Source organism: Schistocerca serialis, chromosome 7, assembly GCF_023864345.2.
Source record: "Schistocerca serialis cubense isolate TAMUIC-IGC-003099 chromosome 7, iqSchSeri2.2, whole genome shotgun sequence".
NCBI lineage: Eukaryota > Metazoa > Arthropoda > Insecta > Orthoptera > Acrididae > Schistocerca > Schistocerca serialis.
In genome coordinates, this window is record NC_064644.1 from 322,526,456 (window position 1) to 322,552,045 (window position 25,590).

A 25,590-nucleotide genomic window follows, 5' to 3' on the forward strand; every position below is an offset into this window, starting at 1 on the left:
GTATTAGGGGTGTGGTATTTGGGAAGACTTAAGAGAAACCTTTGTCAAATGGATGAAGGTCCAAGAAATGTACCAAAGCAGCGAGTAAAGAATCCTCTTGACAGATGGGAAGAAATGTTGAATGTAAGAGATCAATTGAATAGGACAGCTTATTGTTAAAAGATGATTTGTTAAGGAAATTTTCTAATAGGAAAAGAGGGTCCCAGTATTAATTACTTATTTTTTGCCTGATGGGTCAATTGAGTAATGCTTACAAGTGAAAACAAGGGAAGTACAGCAAACTTATAGTGACATGAGAGGGGCACATTTCTGTAAACAGGTACAATACATGCAATGGTACCAAGATAACCAGCACTGCTCAGTCATAACCTTGAGGGTTACGATATCTGCCACCTTGGCGGCTTTGACTCTGCTGTGTGCTGCCTTCATCTGTGTTAGGTGGAGGACTGCCAACCCATGTGAACCTCCAATACAACAGCTGCCTATGGACTGGATTACTTGTAGCTGGTAACGAATAGTTAAGTGAAACTTTAGTATAGACACTATTTGATAAGCGTGAGGCATTTATTGAGTAGATGGGTTTATTGTTAAGTAGTCATTAGAGAATGTGTCAAGAATAAGGAATCTGGTAACACCGCTTTGCTAGTTTGTAAGTGGTAACTTGCCTGAGTAATGTTAATGTATAAAAAGGAGAGAAGCCAGTGGACTAACCATGAAAAAATACCATTTAGATTATGTATACTGCCAGTGAACCTAGTGGTTTAAGCTGATGGTTGTCTGGGAAAAGCTGAAAGTATTGTACATAAATCTCAGTTGGTAGGATTCAAGTTGAGCCTTAGCAGAATTACCATGCCCAGAGGCCAGATCAGCGAAAGAGTGGATGTGTGTAGTGCCACAACTATTTTTGACCTAAATAATTAAAATGGCACAGTTTGTTGTATCCAGCGAGTGGTCCTAATGCTCAGTGACATTGGAGATAGAAGAAGGTCCATCCAGTAAGCTAGATGGAGATTGCTAACTGGAAGTTGGAAAGAGTTACAGAACTTGGTCAGGAAATAATCGAACAAAGACAAGAATTGAATAACTACAATCTTTAACTGCTCGTCTGAGCAAGAATTGGATAATGACTTGAATGAAAGAGACAACTCCTGACTGCAAAAATCCCATGAAGGGAGATATGCAGCTAAGTATGAGCATGAGCAGAGCCAGAGCGAATACTAAAAGTCCAAGTACCAGGCCTGACCTAGACAGATGTCCCTTCTGGGCCACTGTCTGTACTGAACTTGCCTGCGGGCTATGCCACCCCCCCCCCTTTATCTGTGCAGTAGGCTGTGTCACCACTTCCATGCTGGCAATTCCAGACACCGCCCTGCGGGACCTCATGTGATCATATACAGTCACCGCCAACGCATTGCTGCGCCTTGCGCCTCTCCACGTGAGTATATGTAACATTTCCAGCCAATTCCCAAATCAACACACTTTTGTAGCATTTCTTTTGTACTGTGAGTATTTTCTAGAAAGGTTGTTCATTCTGGTCGCTGTTCTATGGTATTTCAGGCTTTGCATTTTTAAAATACGTGACAAGCTGCAGCTGATGCAGAAGTGGGCCAGACTAGAGCCAACTAGATGCAGTTAACATCCATAGCTACCTGATGATACGTCGAGCACTGTCTCCAAGGCGTTGAGGCAGTTACCATAGCTTACAGCCAAGCGGAGGCATCAGGGGTGTAATAGCATTGATGAAGCAAAAAGGCAGAGCTGATCTGATGTGGATGACTGACTGCATCACATCTGAGTGATGGTTCTGTTGTGGCTTGTGTGATAGAAACTGATGCTTTAGTTAAACAAGAATGGGGCAAGTCTGGTTATTTCAAGTCAAAGATATCACGGTGTGCCAGCCGTCAGTCGTGTGAGGCAGTGGACTCTGTTGCTGCTAGCTGCATCCCTGCTATCCACACTGAGACCAATGCTGTGGACTTACCGCCCTCCAACCTGTGGGTCTATCTCAACTGCTCCTGGCGTCCCAGGCTGGAGGTCTACAGTTCGAGCCTGGGGCCATGCAGCAATTCAGCCACCATCATGTGAGTGGGCAAACTCCTTGACGCCTGCCTCTGCATGTGTGGGCAGACAGTGCTTCTGCTGTTAGTCCTCTAATCCACACTAGGTGTGTGCCTTGATTTTCGATGCGTCCATGTTCCGCGTCCTGTGCAGGTGGGCTGTCTTTTGCATACATTGTGGGCTGCCGTTTGCTGCTTTGGGCAGAGCCTTGCAGTGTCGCTGCCATATCTTCATCATCTGTGGGATGCTGGACGCCACCAGGTCACCTACTGCCAGTCAGACCTTTTCTGAGGCTCCTTACTGCTATCGTCCACAGGATGTTGGCTTCCCTGAGTACAGTCAAGATTGTCATAGAGTCTTGAGTAAAGAACGAATGATCTAACAACAATATTGTCATATTGATATGTCAGGTGACTACCAGGCTTCCACTCATCACTCCACCACTACTATGCCAGGGTGGTGAATCACTTTTTCTGGTGCTAACATCTCAGTTCTGCCATCAATTGTAGTGGTCATCCACTGCCGGCCATTAATGATGTTTATAGCCATCAAGAAAAACTGCTAAGGAGTACAGTTAATGTGAAGGGAAATTGTTATAATAATTCCATGGTCCTCAAAAAAGCTTCTGCAAAATGTACAGTTGCCTGCTTTATACATTATTTTTACTGCTCTCTCCTGCTGAATAAACATTTCATTTACTGTAGGTATGAACCAGAAAATAATCCCCTAAGACGACTGGAAGTGAAAATATGCTGCATAAGCCAATGCTCTTGTCTTTAGATCAAAACAATAAGAGACGCCCCTAAGGGCATGACTTACTGAACTAATCTTCTTGATTCCATTTTAAGTTATTCTCCAACTGGACCCCAAGGAAATTTACGTGTTTTGTTTCATGTAGTGTACCGTGATTAATGTCTACTTCTGGCCTTATCAGATCATTATTGCTTGTTTCAAACTGCATAATATGAATCTCTGTAAACCTTGAACATTCATAGACCTGTTTAACTCTCATCTGAGCTGTACCTTCTAATGTTGAGATTTTGCTTTTGATTAGCCACTTGCCATCATGAAACATACAGTACTTGAACCTCCCTTTAAAGACATTGGAAAATAATTTGTGTTAGTTAAGAGCAAGAGTGGTCCCAGTAGCATTTCTTGTGGGACACTACTTGTTATTTTCCCCTATTCGAAGGTTGGTTTCATGCCTGTAATGTGATCTGTCAATGAGACCCTATGCTTTCTGTCATGAAGATAAGACTACATCCATGCAAGAGGGATACCGTTAATGCATAAAATAGAGTTTTGTGATCCATACAACTAAAGGCTTCAGCAAGGTCGCAAAATATACCAACAGGATATTTTTTCTTGTGTAGATCTGTTAGCAACTCATGCATGAGAGTTCGTATTGTTTTATCTGCAGAGGTATGAAAACCAAAGTGAGAGGCAGTTAATAGGTCCTGCTCAGTTTGATGAGATGGTATTCTGTCTTAGGCCACTGTTTTCAGCACTGTAAGGAATGTGGTTAGAGATGGTTTTCTCACCTCTAATCTGAGAGATGAATGTTGCATTGAGGTCTACAGCCTGAAGACTGAGTTGTTGCAGCTCGCTGTGCTAATAGTAATGTTATCATTGTTTATTCTCAAAGTTTAGATTTTATCAGGAATGGTGACTCTTAAATTTTATCCTATTCACTTTTAGTTGTCCATGGCTGTGTCAGTTTATGGACTTCTTCAGCAGATTGTGCAGTACCTGCTGGAAGACAAGTATTTAGCTCAGGATTCATTTTTGCAAATAAATAAGACTCTTCTCTTAACGATATATTCCATATATCCTTCAAGTGTAATACAATACTCTTCTCATGAAAAACAGCTGATTCTACTAAAACATTACATGAAACATTGTAACTCGGAATGTGAATCACAGCTTGACATTTATACTCAGTACAGTACAATCTTGCTTTGCCTTCCAAAGTTAATCCCGGAATTGTTTGGCTTTGGGCCAACAATACATGGAGCATACACAATTACTCACACAGGTACTTCCTCTCAAAGTAATTGCAATCACAGCACCATTTTGAAGACGCGAGTTGTCCCTTGACATGACTCACCACATGAAAATAATGAATTTGCACAGTAGTTGTGCTCTCCTACAAAGTATTTTGTTTCACTGTTTTATCGTACATGTGTATTATTTGTTGGAAAGGCAAACCTAGGGTTACACATCGCTCTTCTGAGGTGATGTGTAACACCATATAATCTATACCAGGGCTGGCCAAGAACTCGGCTAGCATGTGGTGATCATGCACATACGGCAGTCTCTTTGGCCTGAGTGCAAGCTTCCCTCTCTACCATGGCACACAGTGTGAATGGGAAGAGCGGTAAACTGCGAAAGCATAGCATGTGGCTGTATTTCACATTTCTCAATAACATAGATCACAAATAAAATAAATAGTTTTTTATTATTAATTATTTTTGATGTGCTAAAGACACAAAAAAATTTTTATCTGTCACAAACTGTCGACATACAGACAAACACAGAAAGTTTTGCAGATTTTTGTCACTTAGGTTGCCACGTAATCATAACTTACAACTTTCATGATCAGAAAATGCTTTTCACATACGCATGTTGATCAAAACATTGGTATCATGTTTGCAACCTTGTTATGGATAAGTGGAAACTCTTCCCGAGGAAAAAAATGTAAAATTCCTGGGCAGTTTTAATGTGAAGGATTTGTCTTTTAAATGGAAATTACAGAACATATTGACCAATTCCATCAGCAGATGCACAGGGGCACTTTCAACTGAAATGGCAAACAGCCTCAAAAACAGATGTAAGATTGGCAGTGTTCTCAAACATTAAGAAAGCTATTCGTGGAATATTTACATTGCCTCAATAGATTATTCAAAATTCACATGTTTTTTAACGTCAGTAGGCTAAGGAAAATGGACGGTGTTCCATACCCTAAATTGTCCCTTTCACAATGTGATTTTCTTTTTAAAGGTATCAACTTTCTCCATGAAATTAGAAATAAGCTGCTTCTCACCTGGCAATGCCATACTGACGGCAAACTGCAATCAAGTCTATTTAAAATGCATAGTCTAAAACCCATTCCGAATCTTCTAATTTTTATCTTAAATCGAAGACTCATTCCAGGTATATCCTTTGACTTAATCAACATATTTTTCAGTAATGTATGACATTTCCATACTCTTTGTTCAGCTCCATCTGAAACCATTGCCCCTGCTGAAGTAATAATACGTGCAACTTTAGAAAATTTGCTGTTCACACTACGAATATCTTCACTTGTTGCGTGTCTACATATTTAACGTGAAGTGCTTTTTGATTTACAGAACAGTGAATCCCTACTAAATGTCTGTTGACCAATACAATTTTTAGCTCTTTCATCATCAATTATGTCTCTGAATTCTTACTGTATGGTGTTGTGAAACCATTTCATAGCAAATTTGCAGCAGCCTTCAATTATGTGTCTACCAAATACGTACTGAGAGATCTCATCATTCTCCTCTATGATTCTCCTTCATTTTTAAAGAATTGTGTTGACAGGTCGCTATTTTGGCTATTTTTTGCAAGTGGCCACTGGAACTGTAAACCTCCTTTGTACCATGAACAAATATGAGGGATAAACAGGCCTCATACCACAATTCTGCCAAACTGAAAAAAGTCTTGCTGACCAAAATAATCTGCACCAAATGCTGGAAGAAAGTGTCGCATCACATTGCTAAATGAAAAGTTGTGCTGTACTGAGAAGGACCAAGTAAATGCAAGACGTACTGAATAGTGCCAAGAACGACTGAACCTCAGGCTGCACACGACCAGTGCATTGTGCGCAAGTGAAGTTTTACATGCCGTGGATGAGCTAGTGCAAACCTAGTCAGTTCTGTGCTTACTTTTTTCAGTCTTTTGGCTCTGTCTACAATTTTAGACGTGCACACTGTAATGGGACGCGAAATTAAAGCGTCACCCATCCACAAGGGTCAGCTCAGCTTGCAGGTAAATATAAGTTTAATTTAGTGTTTTGTTTATGTATTTGTAATATTTTGTTATGTTTGTAAAATATTTAAAGTTTTGTATTTTTGTTTTGTTTGTTTCATGTTTGGAGAGAGCAGCGCAACTCGCAGAAACACCATCTTCACTGACGGAACCAAAAAGAAAATTGCTGGCCACTAGACGTCACGGGTCAACAGCCAAAGAGCAGCAGAAGATCCTGTGACCAGGTTGTTGCGTCGAACCTCCAACATCCAAATAAATAAAAATTTGTAATTTTACATTGTAATGACATCACAGAATGTTTAGTTCATGTTGTATATTGTTCAGTTCTGTTTTGTCGAGTCTGACGTTCACATCTGTATGTAGCATACACGAAGACAATAAAGCTTAAATACGTGTTCGAGAATGATTCATGAAGAGTTATATTGAGGAAGAATTATTACTGAATTTTTCCAAGATATTCATTTTCAGAAGAGTTTGATTTCGATTTTTTGAATCTTAAAGGTTTTACATTCTGATTTTAATATGGGAAAAATAAGATAACTTGCAAGAATATGACTTCCAAGGAGAAACAAACGACATCTAAATTTCAAAAGTTTGCGTAAACCATTTGGACTGAGTGATGTAATTTTGCACAAACGACTCAACTGAAGGTGTTTTAATTACAGTTTCATTCAAGAATCTTTTATAGAGAACTTTAAAAGAATTTAAATAATTTTTCTGAAGTGCTTTGTAAACGACGTAGGTGGCAAAGTCTGCACATGGTCATATTTCAAACAAAAATAACAGTTTCTCCAACAAATATGCATCCATCAGAAGTAAATGTGTTTGTACCACTTTGTTACTCATATCATCTTCAACACGATTAACAGTATCAACAGCTTCCTATGCATCCTCTGCAGTATCTGCAAAAAAAACTTACCATCTGCAGTTTCCCTCTGCTGGCACAAAAATCAACAACTTCCCTGTACATCTGTCCCAGACCCCACAGACTTGAAATAACACCCATTATCACCCAATGGAATGTATAATATCACACTTAAAACAATATACCCACATTGCTAAAAAAAAAACACACACACACACACACACACTCACTCACTTTAGTATAGCACACATCCACTTTGTTGGCACTACAGATGATTCAGACTCTGCATTACTTTCCTTAACTTCTACAACATTAGCATTCTGCACATCAACTAAATTTAGACTATTAACCTCTTTTTGTCCTTACTTTCTGCTTCCAGTTAAGTACTACTCTTGTACCTTCTTTCACACCTCTCTGAAATCCTCATATTCCTTATTGGCAATTTATTTTCTCTGCTATACCTGCTTGGTTTGCTCCCATAGCCATTATTTCCTTAGACATATCTGCATCTTCTGCTCACATCTCAGCTAAATCGGCTTCTAAAACCTGCAATGTTTCTCCTGGATAGCACCTTGCAATGACACATTTAACACAAAAACACTAATGACAAGGACATTTAATTATAATACTTTTGTAATACTTCTTACTGTAACTTAACTTCTCTGCCTGAGTGGCTACTCATATTTACTACTTTATAAACTGAAAACAATGAGCTGTTTCCTTAACTCGCAATCAGACACACTGCTTTTGTAAATTGCACAGTATCACAAACATGCAACTGCCTCCCCCTTGGAAAAACAGAGTATCCCAGACTGAAATTGTGGAATCTCTATCCACCAAATCACAACAACAAAACTAAAAGAAAACAAAACCAAAAACAAAAAAACCCACAGAGTCGACAATAATACAATGCAGTTCCTGTATTCAACAAATCAACAATCAGGAAAAACAAACTCAAATGACAAGGAGGACACTTAAATTTAACACTATCACATTACTTCCCGACAAAACTCAGCTTCGTCCCCTTAAGTGCTGCAGATGCTTAAACCTTATATACTTCTAGATCCTGAGCAAAGCCACTTGCTCATCGTAAGAGATGTTGCCCATACTAACTAGGTGAAAACATTGGTGTTTACACATCCTCAGAACACTGTCAGAGTTCACTTGCCACACTTCACAAACGACAACAGAATTAAAAACCTGGTCGAAGATGGACTGACTCAACATGATGCTCGCATGTAAAACCAGCCCAAAAAAAAGTCAGCAGGTCCTGGATCTAGTTGCAGCTGTCAATCCCATATCTGACACCACTTGTAATGTCTGAGGTTGCATGGTCACTGCGGAGGGTGGTGGAACTGAACTGTTAGCATCAACTATTACCCTGGGCAGGATTACAGTTGAGGGGTGAGTGGAAGCCTAGTAGTCGTCCGATGTATCAACATAAAAACTTCAAGTCAAAACATGCATTTGTAACTCAACACATTACGACAATTGTGACAACACTCGGAGGATCAAACCTGCCCTGGTTTAAAGCAGTAGTCACCCTGAGAAAATGTTGGGCCATCAGTAAGTGGCCAGGTGACGTGCAGTGTTGCAAAGTGATGATGGCAGCAACTATGCAAGGTGTTATTCATAGCAGTGGGTGGCAGCTCACAATGCACACTAACGGCAACCTGACTGCAAAGGATGGGGCATGCTGAGACATGCAAGATCGTGCTGTAGACCCAGTGTGGATTAAGGCAGCAAGGAGTTTGCCTGCACATACGATGGTGCCTAAATGGCTGCACGGTCTGAGGCTCGAACTGTAGATCTCCTGGTTACGATGCCAGTAGAAGCTGAGGTGGTCTACACATGGGCCACCGAGCGAGGTGGCGCAGTGGTTAGCACACTGGACTCGCATTCAGGAGGACGACTGTTCAATCCCGTCTCCGGCCATCCTGATTTAGGTTTTCCGTGATTTCCCTAAATCGTTTCAGGCAAATGCCGGGATGGTTCCTTTAAAAGGGCACGGCCGATTTCCTTCCCAATCCTTCCCTCACCCGAGCTTGCGCTCCGTCTCTAATGACCTCGTTGTCGACGGGACGTTAAACACTAACCACCACCACCACCACCACCACCACACATGAGCCACCTGTTGCAGCATTGGTTCCACCTGTTGCAGCATTGGTTTCAGCATGAAAAGAAGGGCAGCAGCTAGCTGTGGTAGAGCCCATATGTGATGACTTGTTGACCTATGTAGATTTGTAGACTCATAGACTGTCATAGTGCCCCCCCCCCCTCCCCCTTGCTGGGACTGGTGGGTGGCAGACTGTGAAACCTGTGAGTAGAAATGACAGTTCTTTATATGGATCTGGCAAAGTTTTTTTTTTTCTGAAGTATTGGTTTCTATTGTGTAAGCCACAACAGAAACATGGCTAGAATGTGAAGGAATCAGGTCATCCATGCTACAGCAGCTCTGCCTTTCTGCTGCATCAGTGCTGTTATGTCTGGTGCCTCTGTCTGGCAGTAGGTTGTGTTAATTGTGTCAACACCTTTGAGATAGTACTTCCCATATCAGAAAGTATCTCCTGATGTAAGTGCATTTGTGGCCTCTTACAGCAGTGTCGTCACCTTATTCAGTCATGCCTATATACAGTGGTGGCACTACACGTTTCCGCTGAACTGCAATCCACACAATCAGAATAAAAGATCCAAAAAAAAAATTTCACGTTCACTTTACCACATTGCCTAGGACTCAGAATGGCGTCCTGTTCTCTGGTGGAAAGATATTCACAAGTTCCCACTTGGGGGGGGGGGGGGGGGGGGACTGGGAAACTGCACCAGTTCAAAAGAAAATTACAAACATACCCCATGAGGCACTAATCCACAAATTAATTGATCTATATTCCAGGAGGGAAACATTCTGGTAACTACAGGGTAAATAGTGTTAATTCTAAAGTAGTGTGGTAATTAGTACTACATTGTAAACAGAACTACTATTTATACACGTACATAAATATTTATTTGAAATATATCACTTTAATGGAGTAAATATTAAACTACCAACAGCACCTAGATAGCTTAACTTTTCCCAAAGTAGGAACTTACTTCCTGAATTACTTGATTAAATTTTCCTGGTGTAAACATGAATAGCATCAAGCCGTATGTGACAGTTTATTATTATTAATGCAATACACAGATTAAGTTTCTATGATTTTCCTGTCTTTTGTGATACTTTATAATCATTCCTGAATTCTTCAGTTTCTCCTTCTTAATGGGATCTATGGAACATGATAAATGAATGAATGAATGAATGAATGAACAAATTCTGAAACTACAACATGCAGTTATGAAATCATCAATATATTACTCAACAAAGTATCATCAAATTGGTCAAGAAGGATTACTTTTATCTCCATAAAACTTCATGAGCAACCTAATCCCACTAAGTTTTAAAAAAGTAGTTCCAAAACAAATTATACTTTCTCATCATAAGAAATTTCTCTTTCACATACTAATGATTAAATTTGAAATGATGTTTCTTTCCCTTCCCCACAAACAATACAACAGAACAATTCAGAACACATTACAGACACGAGGAAACATATCAAGGTGGAATAGTTCCCCTTGCTGTAATTCCACACCATAAATAATCATTCTTTATTTTGTTTTCAACTCTGTGCATAAAACAGTACCTTGAATACATGAAATCTCCAAATTCTTAGAGAATGTGTACACTAGACTCTCGCTAATCCAGCCCTTCCTGGCACATATAGGTGCCGGATTAGAGGAAGTGCCGGATTATTGAGTGTCTGAAATTTATTTTATACATTTATTTTGTTTTTTATTTATTTTGAAAACGTAGAGGATATAGTGTATTGTACTTTATTAAACTGAAGGCTACAATTTTAAAACGCAGAGGATATACTTAATTAAATCCAAAAACATATTAATTTTCAAAGAAAACTTAGTCCTTGAGTGTATACTGTACATAATTAAACAGTCATATGACTCACTATGAAACATGTCCCTAATTTTTAACTGTCACATTGAATATACATGATGGTGGCATGCTTTATCACATAACTGCATTACAAGCATTGCATTGGTACTGCATGTATCTGGTCGTTGCATAATGTACTCTAGGAAGACCTTGGCAGCTTCAGCACCAGCAGTCAGAGAAATCTTCATGCTCTCTCCTCCTGTGTCCTCTACTTCATCATTACTTTCTTGCAGGCTTTTGATTATTTCTTCATTTGATAAAGTTTGGTCCTTATCACAGTTCTCCTCATTCAGCCACTTACTAACTTCTTCGTCATCAATTTCTTCTCCTCCTGGAAGGTTGTGGAACATGTCAGTGTACAAAGTAAATGGGTCAATCCAAGTGAAGTGGTCCAATAAAAATTAAGTTGGTTGCTTGACCATTTTTAAATATTTCAATTTTTTTATATGTGATCACCCTATAATTGAGAAGTTCAAAACATTTTTTTAAAGAATTTTACCTTTCGCCTTTACTGAATGGCGGCCATTTTTATTTGTAAGTGCGCGACAATGTTTCAGTTTAGAGACACTACCAAAAATACGTATGAATATCTCTGCACTGGGTTAGGTTACAACACTGCAATTGACATGATTGTTTTTAAAAAAGTGTCCTCTACAACACTGTTTATTACACAAAATACCCTAAATTCAAAAATAACCAGTCAAAATGACCTCCAAAGTTTGGTATCCAAATTTTCAAAAATCAACTTTTTAGGCCCAAAAATAACAAACAAGGAGTGATTTATGAGAGTCCATTTTTTTCCTATAGTCATACACTACTAGCCTCATATAGAGCAAGAACACTTACAAATATTTCCTTAATTTTTTGTGAATTTTTGAAATTTGAAAATTTTTCATTTTTTGTTAAGTTTCGGGTTAATTATCTCACGTGGGACTGAATATAAAAATATGATTTTTGCACAGTTTGTACACCTATATAATAGCAATGTACTGTAAAAATTTCAACATTGATATCTGACTGTGAACAAAGATATGAATTTTTGAAAATGAGGAGATAATTCACATTACTCTACAACTGATCTTATGGCTGTTGCCTATTCATGTGTGATATTCGTGGGATATAATCAATTATTATTGAAGTAAGGTACTGAATTACATACAAAAAGTGGAAACAACACTGAAATTAACACTTATATTATTTTGCCATTCTTAAAATAAATATTTTCAATTAACATCCTTCGAGATGCGACTGTTCCTAAACCTGGTGGTAAATGTTAAGAACATTTATTTATTCAGACAGCTTCTGTGATATAGAATGAGGCCTCCCAGTTGCATTGGTAAGTTCAAGCACTGTAAGTTTTCTTAAAACATTTTTCATTGATATCCAAACTTTGTCACTAGTGGATTTCTTGAATGATGTTCTTGGGCCAGCAGGGTGGTAAAAATGCACAAAAACATTATTGCTTTCCAAAATTATTCTTTCAACCTCTGCAAGCCACCACTGTCCATCATACACACATGCCACTATGTCATTCAATGTTAAAGAGAGAGGTGTAATTTTACTGACACAATTATCCCCATAAATTTCGGTTCTGATATTACACAGCATCAAACTAAGTTTTCTGCAATGCCAAAGAATTGTGGAAATGCCTTGTTCTTTTTATTGCTATACAGTTTTCAAATCTAGTTTGAAGTGTTGTTTTCATATGCATAACTGCTTCTTTCTTGATCAGAAAATACGTAGTGCCTTTAATATTATCCTTGCAAAAGACATACATGTCCTCTACCGTGATAATTTGGTCTGTGGTTGGTCTTTGTAGGATGGCTTTACTTACTTCACGTTTTGTTGTAACTCCTACTGCATCAGATGCATTTTTACCATGCCAAGATGCAAAAAAGTGCCATTCAGCCTCCAACCCAAAGTCTACTTTGGGGTTGCACAGATTTCAAAAATTCTTTTTGTTCATATACTGACTACCACTTCCATCTGAAAAGTACATCATCTTCTCAACTTTCAGAAAATTTTCTTTTATGTAATCTATTACATACTTTTGCAACACATGTACAGTCAAAGTGTTGTGCTCCATGTAGTTGCTTAGAATGCAAATTGAAGAACTGCAAACTTCATCTTTCTCATTTTTAAAGTACAGAATAAATGGCATTGTTGCCTGGTCATTGACCCAGTGATACACTTGTATTGCATCCTGAATCACAAATGTGAAATTTTCTGCAAAATCAGCTAGCACTATGCATTAAGTTTCATGAAGTTGTACTTTTTCGTCCTTCAAAAACTTACTTTAGATTTCAGAAACTAGTGGTAACTTTTGAGTTTTTGTAAGTTATCAATTAAAGATTTCAAGTACTCCAGAGATTTAACCACTGTTATCATTTCTGCTCTGTCAGTTGTGACCCACTGTTTGAAGGTAATACTGTCCAGCATTTCCTCATCATATTCGTGAAACAATTCAATAATGGTTTCCTTAACAGGGCATTTATTACACAAACTCATCATGCAGTCATAACTGTTAGTGTCACAGTCCATTAAATCTAGTATCTCGTTGTAGTTAAGATCACTGAGTTTTGCACCCACAATCATCAGTTTGACATTTTGATGATATAAAGAAACACATATGGAGTGTGTCCCTGAGGATCCTGCCAAAATACACCACTCAGGGTGGAGGTCACAAAATTTTGACCTTCCAAGTTTACATTCAGGATAAGAATGTTTGAAAGTTACATAAAGTTCATTTAAATCTGACAGCACTAGTTGTTTCTGCTTTGTTACTTTAACTCCATTTGTAACAACTCTTTTGCTATCTTTGCAACCTGGGCACATTCTACTGTTTTCGTCGTCTTCAAAAAAACTAATGGATCTTTTTAATTGTTTCTTCACTTACACCTACTTCTTTCTTCTTTCCTAAAACTTGAAGAATGCCTTGCTCTTTCACTAATTTTCGGGTTAGTTTAACCAGACGATGAGAAATGTCGAATTCATGAACTATTTTTTCTCTTGACCATGAGTCAGGGAACAAACTTAAAATTTTAACTTTTTCCTCTTTAGATGTTACTGAACATTTAATTTTTAATTTCTCTATTAAGCTCAAAAATTCAGTGTCTGATGATGCTGGTGGTAGATTTTCTTGTTCTTTAGAAATAATGTTGGTATCTCTATTATTAAAGCATGATTCTAAGTCTTCTGACAGCTTCCTCATTAGGAATATAAATCTTAATGATTCTGGTTCTGGATTCACAACAAATATTTCTGAGTAACAATTTGGGCACAGGGAATTTCCAGGAGTCACATTACATTTCACTTGGGAAGCTGTTTCACTCTCACATAACAGGGACAAATGTTCAAGTTTTATTTCCCTCAAACCTTTAGTAATAGGCTTTTTATGAACTTTAAGTGGATCACACAGAATGTAGTCGAATTAAGTCGGGTGATGCTGAGGGAATTAGATTAGGAAATGAGACACTTAAAGTAGTAAAGGAGTTTTGCTATTTGGGGAGCAAAATAACTGATGATGGTCGAAGTAGAGAGGATATAAAATGTAGACTGGCAATGGCAAGGAAAGCATTTCTGAAGAAGAGAAATTTGTTAACATCGAGTATAGATTTAAGTATCAGGAAGTCATTTCTGAAAGTATTTGTATGGAATGTAGCCATGTATGGAAGTGAAACATGGACGATAAATAGTTTGGACAAGAAGAGAATAGAAGCTTTAGAAATGTGGTGCTACAGAAGAATGCTGAAGATTAGATGGGTAGATCACATAACTAATGAGGAGGTATTGAATAGGATTGGGGAGAAGAGAAGATTGTGGCACAACTTGACGAGAAGAAGGGATCGGTTGGTAGGACATGTTCTGAGGCATCAAGGGATCACCAATTTAGTATTGGAGGGCAGTGTGGAGGGTAAAAATCGTAGAGGGAGACCAAGAGATGAATACACTAAGCAGATTCAGAAGGATGTAGGTTGCAGTAGGTATTGGGAGATGAAGAAGCTTGCACAGGCTAGAGTAGCATGGAGAGCTGCATCAAACCAGTCTCAGGACTGAAGACCACAACAACAACAACAAGTGGATCACAGCACTTTCTTCAAAAATTTGGTTGTACTTCAGAATATATTTCCTCTCATGATACTCACACACTGATGTTACAGGAGAATTTGCTCAAAATTTGAACAAAGTTTGTCTAACTTCATCTTTCACTTGCTATATGTCCAACAGAGCACTATTCAGCCATGTTATTTCATTCCAGTTAATATCTCAAAATTAATTACAAATTACACACAGAACAAAGCACATAACACATTCTACACTCTCTAAGTATCTACATCCACTCTAACAGAGGTTTCAGAACAGACTGACTACAACAATGCCAGACGCAGCAATAATGTTGTTCTTTATCAACAGTAAACCGAAACATAAATGGGTGTTTTTATTACCATAGAACAAAAACGAAAGCTCCTATTGTTTAATATTGCATTATTAAAAATAAATAAACTAAATGAATATTGGGTGATGGTGCAAACTAAATATATGTCACAATTAAATTTCATTACAACGAAACAATAAACCATTTAAATAGGCAACAGCCATAAGATCAGTTGTAGAGTAATGTGAATTATTTCCTCATTTTGAAAAATTCATATCTTTGTTCACAGTTAGATATCAATGTTGAAATTTTTACAGTATGTTGCTATCATATAGGTGTACAGACTGTGCAAAAAATCATATTTTTATATTTAGTCCCACCTGAGATAACTAACCCAAAACTTAACAAAAAAACGAAAATCTTCAAATTTTAAAAATTCACAAAAAATTAAGGAAATATTTGAAAGTGTTCTTGCTCTATATGAAGCTAGTGTTGTATGACATCTAACTATAGGAAAAAAAATAGCCTCTCATAAATCACTCCTTGTTTGTTATTTTTGGGCCTAAAAAGTGGATTTTTGAAAATTTGGATACCAAACTTTGGAGGTCATTTTGACTGGTTATTTTTGAACTTAGGGTATTTTGTGTAATAAAAAATGTTGTAGAGGACAATTTTTTCTAAAAACAACCATGTCAATTGCAATGTTGTAACTTAAACCAGTTTCGCTAATGCCTCCAGACTGAAAAATCATCGCACGCTCACAAATAAAAATGGCCACCATCCAGTAAAGGTGCAAGATGGATTATTAAAAAAAAAAGAAAAAAAAAAAAAAAAAACTGTTTTGAACTTTTCAAACATAGGGCAATAACAAATAAAAAATTAAACTATTTAAAAATGGTCAAGCAACCATCACTGGACCACTTCTTATGGATCGACCCAATTGATAATTCCGAATTGAAGGGCTCATCGCTGTCACTCACTACTAGATCCAACTTGGCATCAACAGATGGCCACAAATTTCTCCAGCTCTTCATTACGGAAGTGCTCTCCACTTTATCCCATGCTTCAGCTGCTTGGAAAACAACATCACGTATGTTAATTTCTTTCCACGCCTTCAGCATAGTCTCAACAGAGTCGTTTTCAATTTTGTTCAGCAAGGAGATGTATACCATTGGACTTTAGAGAAACATCTAAAGGATGACTGGGAGCATTGTCAATTGTAAGGATAGCTTTCAGTGGAAGCTTTTCCTTCTTTAGCTCTTTTTCTCACTGCTGGTACAAACATTTCAAGGAATCACTGAGAGATTATTTTCCTGTCCATCCACGCTTCCTTCTGAGTGCAATACTGCACTGGTAGAGTATTTATGTCAGTGTGTTGAAAACGAGGATATTTGGATGTTGGAATTTTCCAATCATCATAAGCAGTAGTTATGATTCCCATTTGCATTATAACATGCCATTAATGTTATGCACTGTTTCTGTTGCTTGTAACCACAAGCTTCCTTCTCGTTCTTGGCAGTTAAAGTTTTTGAAAGAAGCCTCGTGTAAAAGAGTCCCGTTTGACCAGCATTATACAAGGCATCAGCAGTTAAATCTTATCATCTTCTGTGTCTTGCTTACAAACTCATCAGCATGCTTATGGTTAGTTGAACAACTTTCCTCGGTGACTGTCAGCTGCCAAATGCCACGTCGTTCTTTCCAGTTTGATAACCAACCTTTGCTCGCTGCAAACAAGTTACTACCACCAAGTTGTTTGTTAAACGCAGCTGCTTTTTCCTTTATAATTGGGCCACTGTCTGGAATGCCTTTACTGCATTGTTGTATGAACCATCTATAAACAGCTACATCCAGGTCTTCATTCTCACTCTTTTGCATAACCTTACGCTTTCCCAACTAACTATCCATTTGTGTTGGGTACTGTCGAATAATGTCTTCTTTCTTTTTGATGTCATACATAATTGCTCGTTCAACACTGTACTCAGCAGCAATGCCTTTCTGCGATGAACCTCAATTTAACTTATCTAAAATTTTCGAGTTTCTGCTTGAGGTCTAGAGTAGCGCGTTTCCTTTTAGAAGACACGATTCCGAACTGTAAAGAAAGCTACAATTTCAAATACACTATATAAAGAATGATAATTCATTGTGCATGTGTTTTTGAATGTGCACTGGATTACTGAGAGGACAGACTACTGAGGGCCGGATTAGCGAGAGACTGGTGTATGTTACTAACCTATATTACTCATGGCATGGTACCAATTTGTACCAATTTAGTAACAATTATTGTTACATTGAAGTGTGTCTGCTTAAAGTGGTTATGTATTTTTCGTTTTCTCTGTAAATGTCTAAAATGTGATAGCATTGCAGTTTAACATTTTGTAATAAGTGTCCTAACCGCATTTTTAAATAGGACTCAAAAGTATAGTTTCCAGGATACTGATGATATGGTGTCACCAGTTTACATTGACACATCTTACTTAAACAAATATCCACAGTTTCAGAGTCATGCACAACAAGCACTCTTCACTTCATAATTATACCCCGCTAATAATTACTTGTTTTGGGGTTGACACACATTATTTGAAAATCCTCACTCTCCACTATGTAGCAAATCTTACATTTTTCTAAAAACTTAGTATCTCAAAAGTTATCTTTATTCAAAATTGTCAATTACTAGAATGCTCCAATCTTAAAATGTAAACCACATCCAGTGTTAAATTTTTAACCCCCAATTTTTCTTTTTCCAAAAATGTATACTTTCATTAAAATAATGTATTATTTAATGAAATATTCAAATTAGAAAATTTTGTTTTCCAGAAAATTATTGACAGCTTTTGTAGATCTTAGTGCACACCAAAACTACACAGCGCATCAAAAAGAATCATCCAATTTCTTAAAAAAAAATCATAACTATTCTGTTGTTTGAGATATGTGTGTGAACAAAGTACTATTATAAGGAAGAAACACACTAGTTTTACAAGGTTCCCACTAGGTAGCAACAGTTTGCACCCACTTCAGTTCTAGAAAAAAATGGTGTTGGGATAAGAGTTTTGCGTTCTACATTTTGCGCAGTGCAGATCAGTGATAACTGTTCAGTGTGATTTTCGTACTACGTATGGTGTGGATCCTCCTAAAGCACAGAGCATTAGATGATGGCATGAACAATTCCAAGAAATAGGTTGTTTGTGTGAAGGCAAATAGCCGGTCCATCCCAGTGTCTAACACCAATGTCAAACACACCCGCCATAGTTCAAGGAGTCTGCAGAAATCCGTTCGCCACGCATCTCTATAGCTCAACATGCCCCGGATGTCTGCCTGACATGTGTTTGAATGACTTCATTTACCAACAGGATGGGGCACCGCCACACTGGCATCTCGATGTGCGGGAATTTTTAACTCAAAGGATTACTGAACGATGGATTGGTCACACTGGACCAAACGATTCAGTCTTACATTACTGACCTCCAAGGTCACTGGATCTGACTGTGTGTTACTATTTCTTGTGGGGGTTTATAAAAGACTCTGTTAATATGCCTCTATTACCACCAACAATGAATGAACGGGGACATCGAAGCTGGAAGCTGTAACTCAAGACATGCTTGCTGAAGTGTGGGAACAATGTGAATACCGCATTGACGTATGCCATGCATCTCAAAGGAGGCATATCGAACACCTATGAAAAGTTATGAAAAAAAAAACTTTTTCAGTTTACCGTTCATCAAAAAACAAAATTCATTGTATGTGTTTATTAGTTTCAGAGATATAGGTGTGCAAATTCAGATGAACTTTTATACACCCTGTACTGCCTCATAAAATAGAACTACTATTTGTACCAATTTAATAACAATTATTGTTACACAGAAATGTGTCTGCTTATTGTCGTTATGTATTTTTTATTTTCTCTGTTAACGTCTAAAATGTGATAGCACTGCATTTTAAAATTTTGTAATAAGTGTCCTAACCGCATTTTTAAATAGGTATTGTGGACGAAGCTATTCTGTATGTGGATAGCAAACAAGTAGTGCAAACAAGAAGTTCTTCAGTTTGTTCATTTAATTAGTCTGAGCTCAGCATTCATTGGGCAAACTTCTGTGTCAATCAGAATATTCACACAACCAGTTTGCTCGTCAAAATGTTTTGCTGAAATGGTTATTTCAGTCAAAAGTAGACTCAACCACTTATTGAGCCATGGAAGGCCACTTGTTAATTTTCAGCATGATACTTGAGCCTTTATGAGCTGCTGACCTGTTTTATACAACCTATCAAAGTTACTACTTGCTGGCTGATCACCTTGAGTGTGTTCAGTAACAATAAATATGAAGAAAATTAAAAGTAAATCTGACCCTGTTGAGTTAAATTCTTAAACAACAATTGTGTATTAATCATCATCATCATCATCATCATCTGAGGCACAGCATTGTAAGATCAACACGACTTAATCAGGCGGCAAAACAGATCAGTAAGCTTACAATGTTACATAACATTACAGAAAAAATTTCATTTTTAATCACTGCAGCTAATTATGTGTCAAAAATAGTTACTTAAAATTCTTCATTTCACTAAATTTGTTTCCAAAAACTGACAAAACAATTGAAAAATTAAATACGAGTGTGAGATATGTATTGATGGGAAATCCAGGACAAAATGTAATATTTATCACTATTTCACTGAATAGAGGAAAGTTTTGTACAACAGATGCAGAACTGCTAAGTAAGCACACACAGTTCTTCACAAAGAGGGTAGGTAAGGGGTGAGAGGGGAATCTACTATTGTGTCTTGAGACTGATTGGAGAAAAAAAATGCAAGATAATATCCGATATTCCATAAATTTCACACAAAGGAATTTGTTGGTGAGTAACTGAGCTGCAAATGAGTAATGAATAAGCAGTTTTCAAGAAAAATAGCATGACCACCACTTTAATTTCCAAAAAGTAACAATAAACAAAACATCTGACTCAGAGTAAACAACATAAACAACAACGACAGGTACAGAAACAGATTCTTCAGTAGATAAAACTTAATACTGAACAACAAATGGCACAGATAGGTACATCACTTATTAAACTGTTAAGATACACATCTTTTCACAGAAAAACAAGGAAAACTGGACAGAGGACATGGTGTCTTCCACCTTCTGTATCACTCACTCTCACCCCCCCCCCCCATCCTCCCTCCGCCAACACCCCTCCCCCCCCCCCCCCACACACACACAGATAGTGCACAGATAGAGATAGAAACAGGTATGTGTGTGGGGGGGGGGGGGGGGGGCACGCGTGTGCGCTACCACTGAATTGGGTGGCAGCATGGCAGCTGCAGTACAATTTACTCATTCTTATCAAACCAAAAATAATAAGGCACCATTCTGCTTTTAACAAGCTGTGAATCATTGCTCCTCCAACTTCACAAACAATAATCCTCACAATGACTAAAGTGATGGTCAGTGAATTAAAGACTCTGCAGCATCAAGCCCACAACTGTAATGTGCAGGACGTCTTGAGCAGAAGGACTAAATTTTGTACTTGAATTTAGTGTATTATTCTTATCTTCTCATCCTTCTTCCAAGTTAACTCCAAGAGCTTTGAGCATCCAGTGTAAGTGACGAAGTACAAATTGTTTGTCTGTCATCTTACACCTTTCCACAAAATGATGTTCTTGTTGTACAATTCTCTTCCAAAATTCTTCAGGTTTAAAAACTGTCCCACATTCAAAACCATTCTCAGGAACACACTTCCCATTTACAGATGCTGTGAGGGCTGCAGCATCTGGATAAGAGTCAAATTTTGGGAGATATTCTTTAGTACACGTCAAAACTGATCTTCGATAGTTCCACAGTGCCTCATGACTTGGATACCTGAAGTTTGGAAAGAAATGGAAACATAAGTGTAAGCACAAATTTACTACATGCATTAATAAACATTTATAAATAACAACATTTATTTGCTTTAAAACATAAACAGTAAGACAAAACCATGAGGCAATAAAGAGGATTCTAAATGAATGGAGCAATGCTTTCTCAACTGTACATGCTAAATTAATAATTAAAGTTGTACAAAAAAAAAATGAAATATCTTATCAAATGGAAAGTCCTGCATGAGAGATGGAAAACTGTATTAGGAAAGAACCACTAACCATACACAAGGAAGTTATTTCTATTCAGACATTTTAAGTGATGAACAAATCTAGTTTCTTTCCTCGGAGTTCCTACAATGCACATAATTACCCATCTTTGTGCGATCTAAAGGTTCATAGATATGAGAGTTCAACAGTAATATATTTGCTGCTGCTTAAGTGCTAACGTATTTTTATTTAGGCACACACATTAAATGCTGAGAAAATGAATGAACACTGAAGTTCAAAAAAATTTAATAGTTCACCAATTACAAACTGTTGTGTTACTTTGATGTTCAGGGAATTATTATATGCACATAATTTATCTTAAAACAATCAACCTTGGTTTTCTTATTTTCCTAAATGTCACGTCAAAAACAGTATTTCACCGAGTAATTCACATTAAACTATTGGGGCCAAAGGTGATGTAATTATAGATCGAATGCACTTTACCTGACATTCTTATAAAGCACAATATTCAAACATAGAAACAAACATGGAAAATTGATTCCATTAAATCATCTTCTTTAAATTTCACTGAATAATTTTTATTTGTAATGTCAAAAAGGGTGTTCTCAGATTAATCATGGATGTACTCTTACTTAGAATATCAGCAACATTTTCATATACAGAATCTTACTGAGAAACAATGCAGATCATTCCGCATAATGCAGCGATTGCTATTGTCAAGTCAATAATTATGGAACAAGAACAATCAATCCATAAATTTAAAATTTGTCTAGCAGTTGTACAGATGACAGTGGAACATTTACGAACTGTAATTTACAAGCGTAATGTAATAAGATAAGGTTATCACTAAACCTTGACGTATAAATTTAGAGAATCTGTTGTCAAGGTAGACTGTGTAATGATTCTGCAGCTTCACATTAAGTATAATGAGACTAAAATAAAGATTAGGACCCATACAGACAGTGTTTCTTGTGGTGTATTCTCCACCTTGTACAGTAGAACAGTTTGGAGAGTAGCATACAGATGCACATGTCAGAAGTGGCTGGAAGCTATCAGAGAAAAACAATACTTCCTGTACATTGCGTACAACAGTGGCACAGGACCCAAGGTCAGGAGTACTGTTAGACTGAATAGTCCTCCACCTGTTGTTAATCTGAACCATCTGTAAAAAGGATTAAATCCTTCACCTGTAACACTACAAACCTAGCAAGGCTTGTGATGTGTCAGGATGCACACTTGTGCACTCATGAGAGGCCACTAACAAAGAAAGAAACCCAGATATTTGTTAATTAATACATATCATTGCATATGCTAGAGTCACTCTTAATGACTGACTCACTGGTAAAGTTATCAGGTTATCAATTTTATTTACCCTTGATTAAAAATTCAGAGAGAAAAGTATAACACAATAGTATTCCAGGACCTAAGTTTGAATGTGATCACATTTTGGCATGTGTTTCTCTCTCTCTCTCTCTCTCTCTCTCTCTCTCTCTCTCTCTGTCTCTGAAGTCGAAACCTCAGAGCACAGCTGCCTCAGCCTCACTTTGCCAGCTTCTATTCAGATCAATAGAAGCCGCAAGATGACTCTTATGGAAGCACAATGAAACACAATACAGTCTTGGCACTTGCCACCTCAAGTCAGATTACAGTTCAACTGCTCATTACTTTGAGCAGAAGACAGTAATATCGATCACGTACAGATGTTGTCATTTTTAACTGGCGCACATGACTTTTAACGGCCCCAGGGATAAAACTTTTCAATTGCACAGTGATGACAAACTGAAGAAACGGGGAGTAGTAGTCGTGATTATTTTCAGGAAAGAACCAGAAAACACACACACACACGTTGGTTCCATTGCAAGGCGATTTACTTTTGTGTAGAAGCAATTATCTTCCTTCAAATAAATGAGGTGACTGTATAAAAGCTATCTTTAATCACAAATATGATGGATCTTGACCTAAATGAAATTTTATTTTAGCTCCAGAACCTGAACTGTCCTACCAAGAAGCAAGTGATGATGAGACAGGATGTAGAACTTTAATTAATTTCCACTCAAGAATCAAATCTGTTTTAATTAGAGTTGAATCCCACATCACCATTCCTCAGTGTCCTCATTAACTGGTATTCCCGTAAGTAGGAAAAATGCTGATTGCCTTCCATGGTTGACACAGATAAGTCTCAAACACCTGGTAGCTTCCAAATTTCCATACCAAAGGGCAGAGCCAGTAGCTAAAGCCTGAAAACACTGTGGCAAGCGCTTTATGAGCAGCTGCTTGGCATTTAGGACACAGCAGGTTAGGTTCCACATCCATCTTTGTAAGATGGTGGAGGCAACTCAGCTTTTGAAAATTAGTGAACTATGGTAGTTCTTTGTATTTATCTATCGTACATACAGACGTGTTCAAATTATTAGACTAAACGATTATTTTTTTTACTCTTAAGTTTTCTGGTGTAAAAATAGAAGAAAAAGTGTAACAATTGATTTTTTTTAATGGTTTGATTGATACAACAAAATTTCCCCTCCAAGCAACTTACAGACCACTGAATTTTTCACAGTTGGTAACATTTTCATTTTCCCTCCAAATCGTGTTGGTGTTAGCCGACTGTGTACATGCTCTGAAACTGTGTTTACTGTAATGTTTTATTATGTTTCTGTGGCATACTACAGCTTGTTATTTATTCTATCAACTTCTTGCTACATTAACAAGACATTATATAGCTTGTGAACTTGCATGTTTTTGGCTATATGAATAAATCATGGGGTTTCCAAAGAAAGTGAGCTTATGGGGAAGACAAAAGATGTTTCACCTCGGAAAGATTCAGATGTGGTAGCACTTCTTGCTGAAAATAATTATACACAGCAAGAAATTGCTGACAAAATGAGAATATTACAGAAAACTGTCAGCAAAATCAAACTTTCAGGGCAGAAAGGTGGTGAATACAAGCTAAACAGGAAAGGTAAGTGTGGACATAAAAGAAAAATCTGTGATAGAACAATAAGAAGACTTATAAACATGGCAACAATGAACCATAAATTTACTTCTAAAGACATGCGCCATCAGCTGAAAGGTTTGGGTGTTGAAGTTTCACCTGCGACAGAGAGGAGGAGGCTGTTTGAAAGTGGTTTAAAGGCATGCTTACCAAGGAAAAAACAGAAAATCACACCTTCCATGAAAACCAAAAGATTGCAGTGGACTAAACAACTTTAGGAGAGGACGAGTGAGGACTGGGCTAAGGTATGTGCAATGATACGATAAATTAAGTGGGTCTGATCTCTAAATATAGGAGTTTTGGTTTGAAATTGTGATGTTTTATTGATACTGAAGACATGAACATTTGAATTTTGGGACTGTTGAGGTCACATATGCTACTATTAACAACTTTTCTAACTTGCAATTTTGTACACATGCTTCAATGATGAATCTGTATTCACCGTGCTGGAAGAAAGCAGCCAGTATGTTTGCTGCAGACCTGGAGAACAGTTCAAAGCTGAGCACACGTGCGCGTGGTTGTGTGTGTGTGTGTGTGTGTGAGTGTGTGTGTGTGTGTGTGTGTGAAGCATCGAACTTCCATTATGGTCTGGAGTGTGATGTCCGTGAAAGGTCATGGCAAATTACACACTGTTGAAGGGACAATGAGGCAAGAGGAATGTAAAGAACTCCTTGAAAAGGAACTCCCCCCCCCCCCCCCCCCAAATAAATGAGTGGTTTCCTAATAAAGATGCCAAAAGTGTTTCCAAGTACTTGGAAGAAAAGCAATTGAGTGTTTCCCTCGCCAGGAAATAGCCTTGATATGAACCCAATTGGAAATTTTTGAGCTATTGTCAAACAGAGGATAAGGAAATTTACAATAAGCACCAAACAAGATCTCAAGGAGAAACTAGAGAAAATCTGGTATCATGACAATGATATTAAAATGACATGTGAAAAGTTAATAAAAACTATACCAACAGGATAAAAATGTTGATTATGGACAAAGGCATGCACACAAAGTATTGAATGTACAAATATAATCTGTATGTGGATGTAAATGTGTAATAAACGCATTTTTTTTATGTCTTTGGTCTAATAATTTGAAAACATCTATATATTCTGTGTTGTCATCACTATCTAACACATGTACATATATTCTGCATTGTCTTCACATAGTTGGTAACCAAGTAAGGAACCAGTATTGTTTCAGTCTTGTAATGCCTTATAAGGCAATGGGAAAAAGGGGATGCC

General features: G+C 37.5%; 1 protein-coding gene across 2 annotated transcripts in view; it reads right to left on the bottom strand.

Annotated features, from left to right (window-relative positions):
• Positions 1-20,544: 20,544 nt before the first annotated feature.
• LOC126412740 (protein prenyltransferase alpha subunit repeat-containing protein 1) overlaps positions 20,545-25,590 on the bottom strand; it is a 38,668-nt gene continuing 33,622 nt past the window's right edge. For both annotated transcript variants that reach the window (XM_050082476.1, XM_050082475.1), the window contains exon 5: positions 20,545-21,139. In XM_050082476.1, coding sequence (XP_049938433.1) covers positions 20,836-21,139 — 304 coding nt within the window. In that variant the 3' untranslated portion in view covers positions 20,545-20,835. The remainder of the gene's footprint in view (positions 21,140-25,590) is intronic.